Below are 17,462 nucleotides of genomic sequence, written 5' to 3'. Positions count from 1 at the left end.
CCAAGCAGTTGAGAGATGGGGCTCGGTTTTAGAGTGTTCCTAATAGAAGTAAGAAAAATACCAATAGAAACAGGAATAAAATTAGCCTCAACACTGACCAGCACCCTGCATCTGCTTGGAGATTATAGCCTTACTGTATCCTATTAGTAGTAAGAGTGACAAACAACAGAAGTAAAGAGAAGACACAACAACCAGGGATTGCTTGGCCTCATCAAGTGTGATTTGTCTGGTTTAATTTGATTGATCGCTTCCATTTTTCCGAGTGGAACATACAGTACGCTGCATGTGGATTCCTATCATAAAGTTAGACTTGAGTGTGACTTCTGAAATTAACACTACTGGTACAATTATACATGCACTCTCTGGAGGGAAAAAAAGGAGGCGTTCATTTTACAGTGACAGCCAAGCGTTTTGTACAGTGCAACTTCCTTCTTCTTCTTCTTCATACTGTACAGACGTTTAAAATTGCTAGGCATTTGCCAAGGAGAAATTACCGTGGACTGACATCTCCTGCAGAAATTACAGCAAAATTATCCCTTTGTACAGGTCTAAAATTACTCTAGTACAATTCTACCATCATTTTAAAACGGACAAAAAATATTTCCTCTGATTTTTGTAGGAAAAAATCATCTACAAATTTTTTAGGGGGAGGGGGGCTCCAGACAGCAATGTCACGAAATGAATAATAGACGCTGGTTCCGAAGACATATGGCATCCTTTTTTCTTGTGTGTTTGAGCAGCATTGGCTAGCAATACAGGATGCTCCTCTGCGTGAATAAAAACCAGGTCCAATTTAATCACAGTTGACTTAAATCCATCTTCAGCAATGTGGACCCACTAGTAGGTCACCTAGCTACCGACAAAATTTTTTCCTTTCTTGTATTGCTGCCCTTTTACGGGGCAGAACACATCAAATAAATATGATTACAAACAGACAGTGGAATAAAAAAGATGACAGCTACTGGGGGGAGGGGGGTTTTGGGGGGCAAAAAAACTGTACAAGTTTAGGGAGGTCAACTAGTGATGGCTGAATGGAATGAAGATGGGACTACAGGCAACATCTGTCTGATTGGGACAGACTAAAACTGTACAGGCACAAGTATTTACAAACTGTTGCAACATGCAACAGGGGAGCTATTTGGTGCTGTGCACACAATTCCACTTTGCGCAACCATCCACAAAGACGTCAGCAGTTGCACAATTCTTAACATGGCACCATCGCTCATTTGCTTACCGCACGTGCTTTCACAAACATGTCCGTATTATGGGGAATACCATTCCAATCCTTTCGAAAGTGTCCTAGTGTATTGAAACTGTCCTGAAAGACAACATCCACACTGACATTCTTCGCACATACTGTACAGTGAGACTGTTTTCACATAGTTCGACCTAACAAGCAACATTGGACAGCTATGTGTACAAGAAAAATAGAGCTATTTTAAATTTGGGCAGATCATTTGATTCTGGTGCTGCCCACCCTTGACAATTTCTATTTTACATGAGCTACACACAAATTTTTGTATTGGCAGAATTACATTTGAGACATTCATCAAGAGTGGCTTGCTACGGGGCTCTGTTGTACGCAAACGCCCACCATCGGCGAATCAGTCTGATCTCGTGCTTGGCGGGATGCCACTGCCGGATCTCCCATCATCATCCCCCCCGCCACCGTGGATTGCGTCGCAGCCAGCGTGAAGGGGAAAGCACCCGTGGCGTTTGCATGGTAATTACTACTGCTACTGCTACTTGTCCGCAGCTGCATGTTCATGGACCCCACCGGGGTGCAGTCCACCGAGGGCTGCTGGGGGTAAGTGTTCACGTTCACGTCCGCCGCGCCCGACGCCGAGTTGGAAGACGAGTTGGAGGAACTGTGTCTAGACCCGCCGCTGCTGCGCCCGCCGCTCCCCACCAGTCCGTGTCCACTCGGGGTGGAGTGGCTGGAGGACGGCGACTGGTGCGCGCCCGTCATGCCCACCCCGCCCAGCTGGGCCACCGGGTGTCTGTGGCCCGACACCCCCAGCGGCATGCTGTTCCCGTTGTTGGGGACCATGGTAACGGACGCCGGGTCTCCCCACACCAAGGGCCTGGCCTGCTGCTGCTGCGTCTGGTAGTACTGCTGCTGCAGAGGCGGCGGCGGAGGCTGCTGCTGCTGCTGAACGTGCACCGTGCGCAGCGAGTGTGCCTGGGCCGACCCGGGGCTATCGCAGTCCATGGCAGCCTGTGTGGTGGTCGACAGTCCCATGGTTACATTTTGGTGGTGCGGGTGATGCGAGTGATGGGGGTGGTGGTGCGAATGATGGCCGTGTTGGTGCGTGGGATCCGAGCGAGCACGAGCGCCCGACGTGGTTCCTCCTGCAGAGCACAACAACCAGTTAGAACCGACAACACACTGAGCACACAAACAGGAGGAACAAAAAGCTGTCACAATTTGCAGGTGGCATGCAGCAGACTACTGCCCCATTCCTCCCCTAGCAACGTCACCCTTTAACCCACTGTTTCCCTTCAAAACCAGGTGCAATTGCAGGCCAGCTGCAAGTTGCCCAAACTTTAGAAAACGTAAAAGAATAACACAGAACATGGAAACCAGGCAATGGATAACATAATGCAAAAGGACAACAGGGACAGAAAAAACAAGTGTGTGCAGATATCGTAGATAATAATCATGGAATGGGACAACTGTAGACCATTATATCCTGCCAAGCAGACCGATGAATCACCACAGAATGTACTGGTTAGTGATACTTAAAAGGGCAATGGTTGGGAAACAACCCTCAGGAGGTCACGTGTGTGTGTGAATTCTTGTTATTTTGCGTTTGTGAAATGAATACAACATGTCCCAGGAAGAGATGAAGCACACAAGGGATGGGTCCTGCACTGGCTACCCGTCTGTACCCGCTGCTAGCACAGTGAGCGAGTCGGCTCAACGTTGTCTCATGTTCTGCAGTCTGGAACTTCTGTCTTTGTCCAGCCGTATTAGACTGATTTAATCAGAGGTACTACAATACTACCTTTTCAACTACAGATGCAGAAGATGTAAATGAAGCTAAGCAGTAATTTTCTTTATTTCCTTTCTGACAAATCGTAACTGTTTGAAATTTCCGTAAAATTGCACAAAAACTATCTGCGAACTATGGAACTGACAGACTTTTGTTATTGGTGCAACTTTTGTAAAGGAATTGCAATCTTTCTTTTCCCCACTGCACCATGGTTTCTGTAGGTATCGTTAATTTGGATTCTTATTCTGGTTAATGGTATTGTCTTCCAAACTGCAGTCATTGCAATGACAATCAGCTATGCTGGCACCAGATACAGAAGGATAGCCAGTCAAGGACCCATCCAAATTTCAGTAAAATCAACTAGGACGGAGGTACTAAAGTCCACTTACAATGTGAGTCTCTACTTGCTAACGTTAGTAGCCACAGACCTTGAATCTGCACAAGACAGAACAGTCATGGGCCTCGTGCAAATGAGTATCGGAAAAGTCGCAAAGAAGGTAACACAAAAGGAAAATGGAAAAGCAAAAGATGGAGAAATAGGCAAAACGAAAGCCAGACAATGTGGGCCTTACGGAAAAAAGAGGCAAAAACTCAGAAAAGGCAAAAATCAAGCAATGGGAAAGGAACCATTGCAAGCAAAGTCAGAACCAAAGAATGAAAATAAAATACCAGAACTCGATGCCGATGACCCTGCACCTGAGCTTTGCTCCATTGCGGGGCTGGTTGATACACTATTACTGGTATTCGTACTCTCATCCGCCGTCCGCTTGAAGAAGTTGTGTTGTAACGCATGGAACGGTGTTATCCTCGTCTTGGGGTCAAAGTCCAACATTCGCAATATCAAGTCTTTGAACTTGAGATAGTCTGCAACACTGTGGCCGGCCTCGCCCATCCGCCGCCCGCCGGGGCCGCCCGTCTCCGCGCCCAGGATGTCGTGCAGTTTTCTACTGCCCGCCGGCTTGTACTGAGACAGAGGAGGGGGAGAAAACAGAAGTGCATGAGTCAGTGAAGGTTTAAGACATCCAGGTAATAAAATACACTAAGATTCAATAGTCTGTACTATAAGTGTCACTGACGAAAGGTATTGGATGCTACCTGAAACGTCTGACCGTTTCCAAAATCATATCCAGTTGCTTGAGTAACTGGCACATCAGTGCATACATGGATTTGCTTTTACACAACCTGTGCTCCAATCAGAAGTTGCCTGATAGACATCGAAATGTAAGCAGGTCATGGAAAAAGAAAATCCCCATATTCCATCAGTGCATTTTTATTCACATTTGTAGAGAATCAGACAAAAGCAAATATGCTTATAGCAGCTCTCTCGATTGCTTGTTCAGTTGACAGGCCGCTTTTTGACAAGGTTGAGGGGCACGGATTATACATAAACTAAAACAAAACAACAAATACGTAAATAAGTAGGTAAGTAAGTTGTACAATCCATGTTCATACATATGTCCAGCTCTAATATGGAGCTGTAGAGACAGGAAATCCTACCTTTTTCCCGTCCTTGCTTTTCCTAATGCTGTACGTCCCGTCTGGGTGCTTGTCGAAATACTTGCGTGCCTTGGGTGCCTGGTCCAGGCAGTGGGCCGGAGGAATGCCCAGCACTTCCACTATCTTGTTCATCTGATCAACCTGAGGGAACGTGACAGGGGAATTAATTAAGACGACCTCCTTATCAGATAAAGAAAGTGTCGGACAGTCCGGATGAAAGAGGAAACTGCTGGTTACAAAATTGAGGTCTCCAGCCATCACTTAATAGAGACGGTAGACAATATATAAACTCCCTGGCACATTTGATCAATTGCTGATGTCACGTATTGGTAAAGTCTTGTGTGAATGAGGTGACGTGTCTGTAACCGTAACAACTGCGAGTTTATGTTTGGAAGTGATTAGTCATTAATTTTCCTGATGAAGGCAAGAGTGGTCGTTGAAAATTTGATCTCTTTGCGGCCTCAGAGAAATGGACATGTTCGCAGTACTATACGTCAGTGAATTATTTGTTCGCGGTAATGATAAGTTCGCTGTACAGACGTGACCACGAAAACCGTGAATATAAAAGTACCCCCCAAAAATCATGATTTTCAGAATACTGGGTATTAACTCTTGTCCTGCTGGCAATTTTTGCACAATATTTTCAAATAATTTGAAGCCTTAATCAAGTCACAGATCCTTGACTTTTTTTTTGCCCTGCGGTGGCGCAGTTACTACCGCATCCGTTGCGCTGCAGTGTGATGCGTTGCACGAGAAGTATCCCCAAATTATACATATACAGGGCACTATATAGATGGTACTGTACAAATGTATGTGTAACCCATATATATATGGGTCCCGCAGGACAAGGTATGGGTTGGAGACTGACCTCGTTTGATCCGCTGAAGAGCGGTTCTCCTGTGTGCATCTCCACCAGAATGCAGCCGAGACTCCACATGTCGATGGCCATGTCATACGGGATCCCCAGCAACACTTCTGGTGACCTGTAGAACCTGCTCTGGATATACTGGTATATCTGTAGACACACACAAGGCACACATTCAGGGCAACTGCATCTATCAATGTGTCTACAGAACAAAACATTACACTACACTGAAGTAAATTCATTCAAGTTGAACATCAAGAGTTTTCGGTGAGGCCTAAGAAAAAAAATGTTGTGTTTCCTGTTTGATCCTGAAAAAAATTAGGGTCGTACAGTTTTCAAGCTTTGTGTCAGAAAAGGTACTGTCTGCAATGGGGAAAAAAATCTGATGCAACATTGGTCGGAAATCCAACGATAACTGAAAAATCCGGGTTTCGCACAGATGCAGTACGTTCTGCCGACGTGCTCACAATAACGCTGGGCTAACTCACCCTTTGTCCTAATTGACATGAGCTCCCAAAGTCCACAATCTTAATTGCACTTCTCTTGGGATTGCACAGGACAATGTTCTCTGGCTTCAGGTCACAGTGGATGATGCTGAGTTCTGGCGTGGAGAGGAACAGCAGGGCCGTGCACATCTGCTGGGCAAACTTGCGCGTCAGGTTGAGCGACACGCCCCGGAAGTTGGTGTTCCGCAGCAGGTCGTACAGGTTGTAGGACAGCAACTCGAACACCAGGCAGAGGTGGTTACGGAACATGAAGTGCCGCTTCAGTTTTACTGTCGGGGAGACAGACATTAACAATGATGAGAAACAATTTCTTCAGCTCACATTAACATTTTCAGAAAAAATACTCCACTATACAGTACCAATGAGCTCAATCAAAAGTTTTACTGTTGGGGGGACAGACGTTGTAATGATAAGGAACCGTTTCTATAGCTGACAAGTACTGTAAATCACGTCATGCCTACAACATACGTGATACTAGTTTTGCTGGGTTTGACTTATTCTATTGAGGCTGTGGCAGACGAAATTACCCACTTCTTCTATGATATGTGGGTTCTTTGATTTTGGTAGTAGGATTGTTTTCTGGCGGTGGGGAATAGTGGTAGGAAATTAAAGGTGTATTTTGGACACAATGGTAAATAATTGGTTTCTGATATCATCATAAATTGAACAATTAGAGATGAAATGATTTTCGTCTTCCACTACATTCGTGGAACAATATTTACACATACTCTCTGACACAGGTAGTTTCATAACTTGGACCATTTCTGTCCAATACATGAAAAATACTCTACTGTAAAGTACAATAGTACTCGTTCGAAAAGTGAAGAAAAGACATTTTTTACTTACCAATGTAACACTTTCCTTCTGGGTCGTGCTTGTTCATTAGTTCTAACAACCGTACTTCGATCTGTGCTTGATTCAGAAATGCTTTCTTGTTCTTGATTATTTTTATGGCAACATACTCTTGGTCACCGTGATCGTATGCCTTCACCACCTGCAATAAACACACAAGTAAGACAATAGTTAAGTGATGACTTATAATAGTGTCTAGTAACATTAGCTGATCAGTTTCTGGTGGAAGAACTAATATTACAAAATTATACTAATAAATTTTCCTCCTTATTTTGAAAACTAGCTAGCGTCATAAAAAATACCTAGTGTAGTATTGTCCTCTTTTCAGGTGTAGATGGAGGTTAGTTCAACTTTGGCAAGAAAACTGATGGCAAAAAGGTTTTGAGGTTAGGGTTGTTGACTCAGAATCTGAAGGTTCTGGGCTTGAACCTCTGGCATGCCCTGGTGTTGTGTCTTTGAGAAAGGCACTTTACACCTATTTCCTCACTTGACCCAGGTGTAGATGAGTACCTAGCTTTAGATAGCTTCTCGGATTCGGGCGTAAGGCCAGAGGCCCAGTGTTTGAGGAGAGCCAAACCTACATCATGATAAAGATCCCACTACACTCAAAAAGTGTAGTGTGAGTGGTTCAAACCTTACACTCTGGACACTCTTCTACACAGCTTGTACCTACTGTACAAAAACTGGTGTGTTACACTAAAAGGCGGTTTACTGGTTATTGGTACAAAACAAAAGATGCTCACCTGGCCAAATGATCCTTTCCCTATAAGCGAGTCAATCTCGTATCTGTCCTCCCACTTCTCTCCTATCCTGACGATGTAGTCGTAGTTGTCATCGTCATAACCGTCGTTGTACACTTTCCTCTCCTTCTTATGGCTTGTGTCGTCACCCTGGCCCTGTTGAGCCCGCCGTTTTTTCTTTGCATAGTAAACCTGGAAACAACCACACGTCAGGATTACTGTTGTGTACACCTAAGACTTGAACAACTTTCCTGTTTGGAGTTTGCAATATCGCAGTTTTCTGGATGATGCCCGCATGCTTTCTGCAATGTTCCACAGTAGCAGAAGACCAGTGTACATGCAGATTGACTGGACGTCCAGGCTCCAATGCTGACATACAGTACCTGCTGACACAACACAGCATTTTCATTCACAGCCACCATGCCAGTCTTTAGATGTGTTTTATATATACTTAAGGCCACACTGACTTGATTATATGGATGACATCCATGTGCATCAATTTTAATCCATTTCCAAAAAAAAAATAAAAATTTGGAATATATTGTTTCTTTAAGTACTTGAGGGATGACAGGGGTTCAAAAGAAAAGGAGAAGCTGCTTGAATTGTTACTTGTTTGCACCAGAAAGTCTTCCAAAGTCAAAGATATGAAAGAAAAAGAATAACGTATACCATGTTCAGTCATTTGTTCAAACTTCCTGATACATTTTACAATGAAGGCAACTTTTCTTTTTGCCCAACTTTTTTCCTTACACGTTTGCATCAGTTTTGGAGTAACCTAAGGGATGTCATCCATATTAATCAAATAAGTATGGCCTTAAAGTGCAAGAAATGCCAGTAAGTGGGGAAGAGGGTTTAATGTCTGCTAGACAATGCAGCAGCATTTTGAAGTTGTATTTCTGACAATTGATCAATGTGCTTCATCTCTTTCCAAAGAAATAAAGGTGTATTTGATGTGAGATAAAGTAACGGAACCGATAAAAACACAAATTGATGCACTGAGCAAGACTAATATTACGAAAAAATGCAAGGAAAAATATCAAAGAGCACTTTGACCATACGTAGAAATATGACCATAATCCAGAAAGTTTATTAGTCATGCTCTCAAGTTGCCTGGTTAGAAAACTGGTAATAACAACCTCAAATTGCAATAAAAATACTATAATAAAGGCCCAGGTCAGCCTACCCTATCTCACAGCATAAATAGATCTTTTGTGTTCAACATTTTTTCTAGTCATGCTTCTTCTAAACAGTTCAGATTTCAAATCTCCAATTTTAAGAATAGATGCACAGATCTAGACAGTACATAGATTACGTGTTGCATTTGTGCTAAGAAAAGAGTGGTTCAGGTCTGCAAGCACAGTAGACATGAATAATATAAATAACAATATACAGAATATGAGTGTGTATATGGCTGGCTCCCATTCCCCACTTACCAGAGTAGGAAGGGGCATGTGTCAGTCAGATATTGTGAAGACATCATAACTCACGGTTACAAGTACAACGGAAGACGGGCAACAGATGAAGGGAAAGGGGGGAGGGGGGTTGTAAAAGATGGAGGAGGAACATAGAGTATGGCATATAGTTAGAGAAAAGCATCACCAACAACTCTCCAGAAAGCAGAGCAGTTAGGAAATCAATCGTGATACTCAACAAATGCATGTGGCACAAATAATGCAATCTTGATTCAAAGCAAAAGAACTTCTTAAAAACCAAAGCAAAGGATTGTTCTCAACCGTTCTCTGCACCATGCAAAAACCCACTGGCAAGCCACAAGGCTCTGCAGTGCTCATGACATAGTTAGGGAGAAAGATTCACCCAGATGGACTAGTTAGGCAAACTTTAGTCTTCATGCCACATCAAACGGTTAAACCCTCACCACCACAAAAAAAAATATTTGGGGTAAGAAGAAGAAATTTCAACCTGGCACGGGGGCCAGTTTAGTTCGGGATTAGTATAGTGATGAAATGTGACAAACTTTTGAGGGAGAACATAAAATGTAGTGAAGAACAAACTTGTATGAGACACAGAGAACCTTACAAGCAAAACTTGTGACAGTTTTGTTGCTGTTACTTGGAAGGATTTGACTTGTAAGGTTCAGAGAGGTGTGTTTCGTCATGTCTCACTGTTTGAAACCTTTTCCTGTCGCTGGTGAAAAATGGCAAGCGATGTCGCCACGGGGGTTAGTACTTTCTGTGAGTGGTCACGTGGAGGCAAACGGAAAAGGGCGGTCGGGACAGACAGAATGTCTTGGAATGACTGTTAGCCGTCAGGCTGGCAAGTGGGTTTTTGCAGAGAACAGAGAACACATAAAGAGACCAGGCAGTTCCTTCTAGCTGCTTCAACAGTTCCACCAAGTAAAAAAAAAACATCTCTAAACGTTCAGGCAGAACCGGTGAAACAAAGAGAGAAGAGAAAACTTCCTGGGGATTTAATAGTGAGAAGGAAGAAATCACAAGATTTACAGTCAGGGCTCAAAATACCATATGCAGGTTAGCGCAGGTAAAATTGAAGCTGTGCAGGTATTTCTGATGTCTACCTGCACCTAACCTGCACTGGTCCACGTACTGGGTTTATGTACAAATGTAGATTTTCAACAACTTTTTTGATTGTCAACACCTAAAATGTAAAATAATGGCAGTGGTTTCTGAATGGTTTTTGTGTGAGCCATACTTTCTAAGGTCTGAGTGGTGCAGGTAAAATTTGTCTGGTACAGGTAATTTTCAATATGGTACCTGCATCAGTGCAGGTGTGCAGAAAAAAAGGATTTGGAACCCTGACTGTACAGTGATTCTCTCAAACATGGGAAAATGGAGAAGAACTAATGGTGAAGAACATTATGAGTGGAAAGATGCGGCCACACCAATTTGACGAATAGTTTCTCAGATATTCTTTCCCCCTTAAATTGAATAGAGAAAGCCTAAGAAGTAAGAGCTCTTACAAAAGTTTTCACAGTTTACATGGAGACCTCATTCGCTTTCTCGATTCAACTTTATTTTGCGGAAAAAAAGATCCAAGAAACAACGAAGATCAAAAAGGCATGGCCAGATAGGCAGAAAAAGTGGAGTTATGTACACATAAATAAAGAACTGGTACACACCACATTTGAGCAACCCCTTCCAACCACATGTACTAAGAATGTTGCACCATACATGTAGGATGTAGATTCAGGTAGTGCCAATCAGAAACCAAAAGGATTTTTTGGAACATGAAACATAATCATATTTTCTTTCCAAATGGTTTCTTATACTTAGATGTGTTCAAATTCAACATGCTTAAAAAGTGAACAATTGAGACATCATTCAATGTAGACGAAAATAAAATTTCCATATTTTCAAAAAAGCCCTTCGAATTAAAATTCTATTCAGGAAAGGTCACAAGTTATGTTTCACTTTCCAATGAATTTGGTAGGACTTGAAGAAAAGAGCCGAGATTGTCAGTTAAGACTTGATGTTTGTTTGTTTGTTTTTTTGTTTACCTCGTTGATATGTTTATATGTCTTGATCAGGTCCACGCTGAGTTTGCGGAGCGGGGCACCAGCCGGGTCCCGAAACGTGAGCGGGATTCGACTCTGCAGTGCCTGCATCTCCTGAGTCTGGGAAAAGGAAAAAAAAGTACCAGATTAATTGCAGAACTACTAGTACTAGTATCCATCTCTACACAACAAGCATTACAGTTTACACAGGGCCTAGGAAAAAAAATGTTGTGTTTCCTGTTTCAGTCCTGAAAAAATTAGGGTCGGTAGGTAGGGATTATCTAGAATTTGTAGATCTCTAGACTAGTGATCCCACTTATACAATACAGTTTAACAAAGTAAAACTTGCATGAGGTTCCTTCTATTTTTTTTATGTCTATGCTAGAAGACCGATTGCGCAACGTTTCATCACTCAGTGGTCAGATCATGGAGCTAGAAAAGGTTGATCAGCTACCAAAATTCATGTCCCTTGCAGGGGTCCACACAAAAAAAGGCTTGGGTTGGCAGTTTTTTCTAGGGTGGATCTGGAAACAGGTCATTCTTTTACCTAGGAGGCCCAGTCAAATTTTACCGTGTCTTCCATTCATTTGCTCAAATCAGTTTACGTGTCAGTATATCATAAAACACTGATTTTACCAAGGTGTGTATATAAATTTTAAACCAACCTTTGTCACCACATTACCCCATTTATGAATAGGACTGGATTCTTAGAAATGGTTTAGGAAACAGTTGAATATTTTAGAGACTTAGTAAATGCACTTTTTAAAATAATTTTAAAGCAACTGGCCAATGCTAGACAATGTACATTATGCATTGCATAGAGAACATTGTTTCAGGCAAAACCTTTTACTAGTCTGAGTCCGACGGATTTTATATTACATATGTGTTGTGGCATACGTAATTGGTAATTTAATCCTTAGCAAAGGTTCAGAAAATATTATCTTAGAATACCAAAAATATGTTCTTATACTCTTCATCATAAATATACACATTTGCAATTAGGGTTAATTATCCATTTTCAAAAGTGTGCTTCTTAACTACTAAAATGTATGAGAAATACAAAATTGCGCTTGACTGTTACTTTCCTTTTCCTTTTCATATTTAAATTATTTGATATTAACCTTACAGCTGTAAAAGTTGGCTGTTTGAGTTGCATAATATATAGCATATCCATGCAGAGCAGTGCTTCCCCTTGCAAGTTGGCCTGTTCAGTTCAAGACACTGATCAGACCAAGACTTGTCTTGTCTTGTCAGTTCTTATTGTTCCTACCTAAGTCCTGAGCACTTTGCTGAGTTTGCAATATAAATTGCTGCTTTTCAGAAGAAAGTTGAACGACTTGTGCCAGTATCAAGGACTTGCACACTGTAGAATTTTTCTTTTTCTTTTCAAACTGGAAACTAGCAATTAGAATGTGTTTTCATTGCAGGCACGTCGGTAGAACATACTGCGCCTGTGCAAAACCCGGATGACATCCAGTCTGTAAGTTTTCAAATGTTTTGTCAGAAAAAATATCATCTGCAACAGGCAAAATTCTAATGCAAAGTTGACCCAACATTTTGCAAAGATGCAATACATGTATATTCTGCTGATGCGTTGTCCTTGTAGTAGCCTCTGCCAGGCTTCTGGAGCCGGCTGGAAAGAGTAGAAATTGGCCAAACAGAGAGATTGGAGTTGGTCCGCTAGAGTGGAGAGTTCAGTTTTCTACTCATTCCAGTCGCCTCCCGAAGCCTGATAGAGGCTACACTTGTAGTGCAACGCAAAAAAATTGATTTTTTTCTTCTCTTTTAAAATTTGGGCACAACTTCAGAATTAGAAGAGCTTTGGGGAAACACTGTCACTCGAGTCTGTTTTTACTTGCAAGCTGCAATAAGAGAAGGCAGCTGTAGTAGGTGTGTAGGGTTCAGGAAGAGGAAGGTCAGGCTACCTTGGACGGTTCAGCCCAGGACTGTTCCACCTGGATAAAGGGAGAGGAAAACTTGGCATAGAATTGCTTCCTTCGTCACAGCCAATCATGCAAGCAATCCATGCATGCATCGCTATCTTTACTCCTAGTGATTTTTTCTCTCTTTTTCAGGCAAATTTGGAACTTATACTTTCTGGGATATTGAATTAGTTTAGTAGATACTTCATTCCCACGCAGAAGTATTATTGTTTCCAATTGCTTGGTAACTGTTGTTAATCACCGTTAGATGCCTGCTCTGCCATCAATACCGATCAGCTCTGTAAGACTCTTGCGATGCAAATTAAAGGAAAGGGGATGCATTTTTACAGCCTGGTAGACTGGATAGTCTGGCACTATTCGGCAGGCAATCAGAGTGGCCCTAAATCGCCTGGATGCCAGGCTAGGATTTTAGGGATGCAAAGGAAGGGGGGAGGGATGCATTATCAATGGTGTCAACCGTTACGAGACTTGTGATTCGGTCATTCGCAGAGCTGATTACGTGAGACAATCTGGTCGTCTTACCGGCTGCATTGCTTGGTCGTGTTGCTGGTTGGTTGCCATGGTGACGAAAATGCACGAGGCCCCCTCACAAGCCTGAGAACATCGCTTGGCACCACCGCCTGTAGGAAAACACAACGAGAGAGAAAACAACCTGTTACTTCCCATTGTCCACACTTGGCATCTTGTTGTACATTGTGAAATAAAGTATTTGCAGTATAGTCAAACATGCCTAAGCGGCCACCTGTTTTGAGCAGACCACCTGCCCATAATGACTAATCTTCGCCATTCCCAAAATCTTTTTCCATAGGCACAAGCATTAACTTTAAGCCACAACCTGTCCAAGAAGACTGTACAGCTGTAAGGTAGTTATATATAGTGGTTTTGGCAGTGAGAGCTTTTGTTGTACACTGTGCTCTCTCTCTCTAGCATTGCGTTTCTAAAATTGCTTCAACCACAAATTCAATACACTGCAAAAAGCATCCTTTCCCCTCCTAAGTTGCCATTTAACTACCAAGTCCTCACAAACGTGAATAAATTCACAGTACTTTATTGCCCTTACCTTGAACTTCAACAAATGATAAATCTATCTGCATTGGGTAAAACGAGCATTTCTTGCTTCAAATTCAAAGCTCGAAATTATGGCAATCTATCTCCTTTCGTTGCCGCATCATTGTCAATACCACAAAAGCAGCGTGTGCTGCACACTGTAGGGTTAAGCCTGCCCACGCCCCGCTATTTGCCTAACTGTACAACCGCCTTTGTTGATATCAGGGAAAACGAAGAGAGCATAAGCTCCCTGCGTGACAGCTTCATAAAGGCCTCCCTTTAACAGTCTGGGCAATTTGTATCCAACACACCACTTAATGATATTGTCGTTAAGAATCTGTTCAGCGGGTCACATGACACCCCAGGTTCCACATCAATCAATAAGGGAGTCTTATTACGGGACCAGCGCAACCTTTCATCTTAGTTTATTGACTTCCCTCGACTTTAATTCTGCTCGCACAAGGAGCTGTGAAAAAATGTGTTCGCTGACTTGTTAGGCAAAATTAGTTTAGATATTTCATTGGTACAATGTTTCCACAATGAGCCTAATCTTTCAATATAGGATCCCTTCTAACATTTGTTTAATCAAGGCAAAATATCTCTCTCTCTCTCTTCCAAGGTTAGGCATTTTAAACCATATATGATATCCAATGATATACAAACAAGGTCAAGGTGAAATTACACTTCTGATACATAGGCGTTACTTACTTAGCTGTACTTGAGGCCTATTTTGGAATGGTAATATACATGCAAGTCATCAAAAGCAACAAGACAAAATGCATTTTAGAAAACTTCACCGAAAGCTATGACACCCCTTCTCTGATAGACCTCTTGGTACGTCCCAGGCTACTGGATATTCCCTAGGAATTCCCATGTTGCTGACAACTTCCAAATTAAAAAAGGAAGCTATTGTTGGCATGCACACAATCCGACATGGGTTCTATGTAATTATTTCCATCCTTGAGAGGACAACATCCATCTATTTTTACTTACTTGGCTGGCATAGATTCTGTATTTCTATTCTAAATATAGGACTTTATATAGTCTACAAAGACTCTACATTGTGATGATGAGCTTTAAGCTTTGTTGATGTTATAGAATATCCTCCTGTTCATTCTAGAAACTTGAAAACATTTAAATTAAATACCCTGAACATGACAATCTCTTTTTTTTTGCTGTTCTAAATTTTATTTCTGTCGAGTTTCTCGAGCAAATAGATTTCTTTGAAGTTTGAAGGTAAAGAATTATTTCTTCTCTAATGTCTCTTGTTCATAGAGTCTCGCAAACTAACAGTACAAAAATGAAATAAACGATACATTCAAGAAAAAATCTAAGATTTTAGAATTTCATACATATCTGCTTACTTGCAAGGAGATGGGGGGAAAAAGAAAATTCTATCAAACAGGCAAGTTTTGCCATTCTTCCGTGCCAAATAATCCCAAGCTAACCTGTCCAGCACTCCTGCTACATCATTTAACCTAGATCTTACCTGAGGTATAAAAACAGCTTAGTTTAATCTATCAATAGCTACATAATGAACACATTAACTTAATGATAGAAATAAGCATTTGTACATGCCTTTATATAATGTAGATCACAAAATAAGACCTGTTTCATCATGTATATGATAATGTTAACCTTGAAGCTTCATGTTTTGCTATATCATAAATATGAATTATGTTCCCCTATCTAACTCATCTTCTGCAAATTATACAAACTTGCTGCCTGATTTGGTATTGGTATATATTACGGTCTTAATTCCTCTGATGAAAAAAGGGTAAGACTAGAGGTCATCTTGTATGAAATACCGAACACAGAGAACAACTAGATGTAAACTGGGATACTTCATTCCATCACCATAAAACCCAACAGTGAATTACTGCACAACAAAAAAAGACAGACTACCGGAGGACTGAAAACACCCGTTGGTGGTGAAAAACTAGAATAACAAACAAACAGACAAACATACGCGGGCACACCTGAAGCAATCACCGTCATTGTTTCCCGCGCCCCGACGCTGCGTCACGGCGGGCCGTCTCCCCGCCAGATTTATTTCGCATCGCGGGAGGGGTTGTGCCGGCAAATGGAAGGGGTCATGACCCAGACACCTTGAACGCGGCACGCATCATAAACAGGGCCCGCGCCCAGACGCAATTAAACGATCCGCCACTCCGAGCCCTAAATTTCTGGGGCACTAAATATAGCAGCTCGTGTCTCGTCTCTCTCCCGGAGAGGAGACGGATAAGATTCACGTTCGGATTGCCCCGGGGGTGCTTTCCTTCCGACAGCCAAATTTGATCGACGGCATCGTGATCCGGCTCCGAAACCGCAAAGCACAAATACCCACCCTTTGGAAAGCCGACATGCGTATTAGATACACTGGAATAAAGAGCGGCCCTGACAGGATCAATACTGCAAATTGGATCACTTTGCAGCGCAAGCTCGTATCAAAATTTCTCCCTCCGTCTCTCCACGGAATACTCCGTGCAATCAGATTCAGAACACGGGTGATGAAAGGACGGGGCGGGCAGAAAAAAAAGCTTGTCCAATTATTTCTGGCCCATTCCCGGTTTTCGCCGACCGCCAGACGGTTGGCCATTTATTTTCCCGGCTGCTCGGTTGGCAGGTGTGAGAGGCAGCCGGGCAGTAACAAATAGAAACCTCCAGTCTCCCTCAGGGATAGATGGGAAGGAACTGTGCCCCCACAGACAGGCAGCTCCAAGCACTTATCAAATATCAGAGAGCTATTCAGGGGTTTGGCCATATTGGGAGATGTCCCAGTGAACTCCTGCACAGTAGCTGGGGAGAACCCACTGGCTGGGAAATCTACCCTGTCATGTTTGTTGTCATTTGACTTTGACAACATGCCCAGCTGAATGGATGACTGTAACTCCTGATTTTACCACAGTACTTATGCTCACTGTTTTTAATGTACTGTGACCTGATCTGGCCTATGAAAAAAATTGTTGTGTTTCCTGTTTCCCCAACACCATGAAGATTCAGTTCAATAAACACGCGTCCATTTTTCTCAGACTGTGAAATTTCAAAGAAGACAAAGTGAATTAATATTACAGTACATATCATGGGGCTATCCCAGCCCTGGGACTAGAGTCAGTCTCCCCGGGTTTCCTTCTGGGAGCCCGGCTTCCTTTCCTGGCAGAGTTCTCAGGATCAAGTGCTCTGTAATTAGCTTGTCTGACTTAAGTTCTTCAGTCTGCTGCTGAAGACAGGAACTTGGCATCCTTTAAGCATAACAACATCCTCTAACAAGCCTGTCACACCCCTTTAACTGGAGTTAAGTCTGCATTTTCCCAAGCCGATCTACAGCTGATCTACAGTTGCTGTGTTGGTCGATGACAAAAAGGCAGGTACTGGAAAGAATGAGATTATCTGAACTAAGTCAGATCATTTCTCCATGGGCCACTGCACTGTTGAGCTGAGTTCTAAAGACCCTGGCCTGACAAGACCCATTATGGAATGTTCCATTACTGGATTAGGGGTGGACACTAGAAAAATATAGAACAGGTGCAGTGACAAGCATTAG

At 42.5% G+C, this 17,462-nt stretch overlaps 1 protein-coding gene across 9 annotated transcripts in view; it reads right to left on the bottom strand.

Moving 5' to 3' along the window:
• Positions 1-206: 206 nt before the first annotated feature.
• LOC109469985 (dual specificity tyrosine-phosphorylation-regulated kinase 1A-like) overlaps positions 207-17,462 on the bottom strand; it is a 47,010-nt gene continuing 29,754 nt past the window's right edge. For 4 of the 9 annotated variants that reach the window (XM_019768752.1, XM_019768749.1, XM_019768750.1 and 1 more), the window contains exons 2-11: positions 13,394-13,491; positions 12,854-12,883; positions 10,932-11,048; positions 7,460-7,648; positions 6,711-6,858; positions 5,847-6,133; positions 5,362-5,508; positions 4,494-4,634; positions 3,666-3,960; positions 207-2,352 (exon numbers count right to left, since the gene is read on the bottom strand). In XM_019768752.1, coding sequence (XP_019624311.1) covers positions 1,550-2,352; positions 3,666-3,960; positions 4,494-4,634; positions 5,362-5,508; positions 5,847-6,133; positions 6,711-6,858; positions 7,460-7,648; positions 10,932-11,048; positions 12,854-12,883; positions 13,394-13,432 — 2,196 coding nt within the window. In that variant the 5' untranslated portion in view covers positions 13,433-13,491 and the 3' untranslated portion in view covers positions 207-1,549. Of the gene's footprint in view, positions 2,353-3,665; positions 3,961-4,493; positions 4,635-5,361; positions 5,509-5,846; positions 6,134-6,710; positions 6,859-7,459; positions 7,649-8,889; positions 8,923-10,931; positions 11,049-12,853; positions 12,884-13,393; positions 13,492-17,462 lie in introns of those variants that run through there. The other 5 variants (XM_019768753.1, XM_019768751.1, XM_019768748.1 and 2 more) reach the window with 3 other exon arrangements.

The sequence above is a fragment of the Branchiostoma belcheri genome, unplaced genomic scaffold (genome assembly GCF_001625305.1).
Source record: "Branchiostoma belcheri isolate BF01 breed outbred unplaced genomic scaffold, Haploidv18h27 scaffold214, whole genome shotgun sequence".
Taxonomy (NCBI): domain Eukaryota; kingdom Metazoa; phylum Chordata; class Leptocardii; order Amphioxiformes; family Branchiostomatidae; genus Branchiostoma; species Branchiostoma belcheri.
This window is presented reverse-complemented; position numbering and strand designations above follow the sequence as displayed.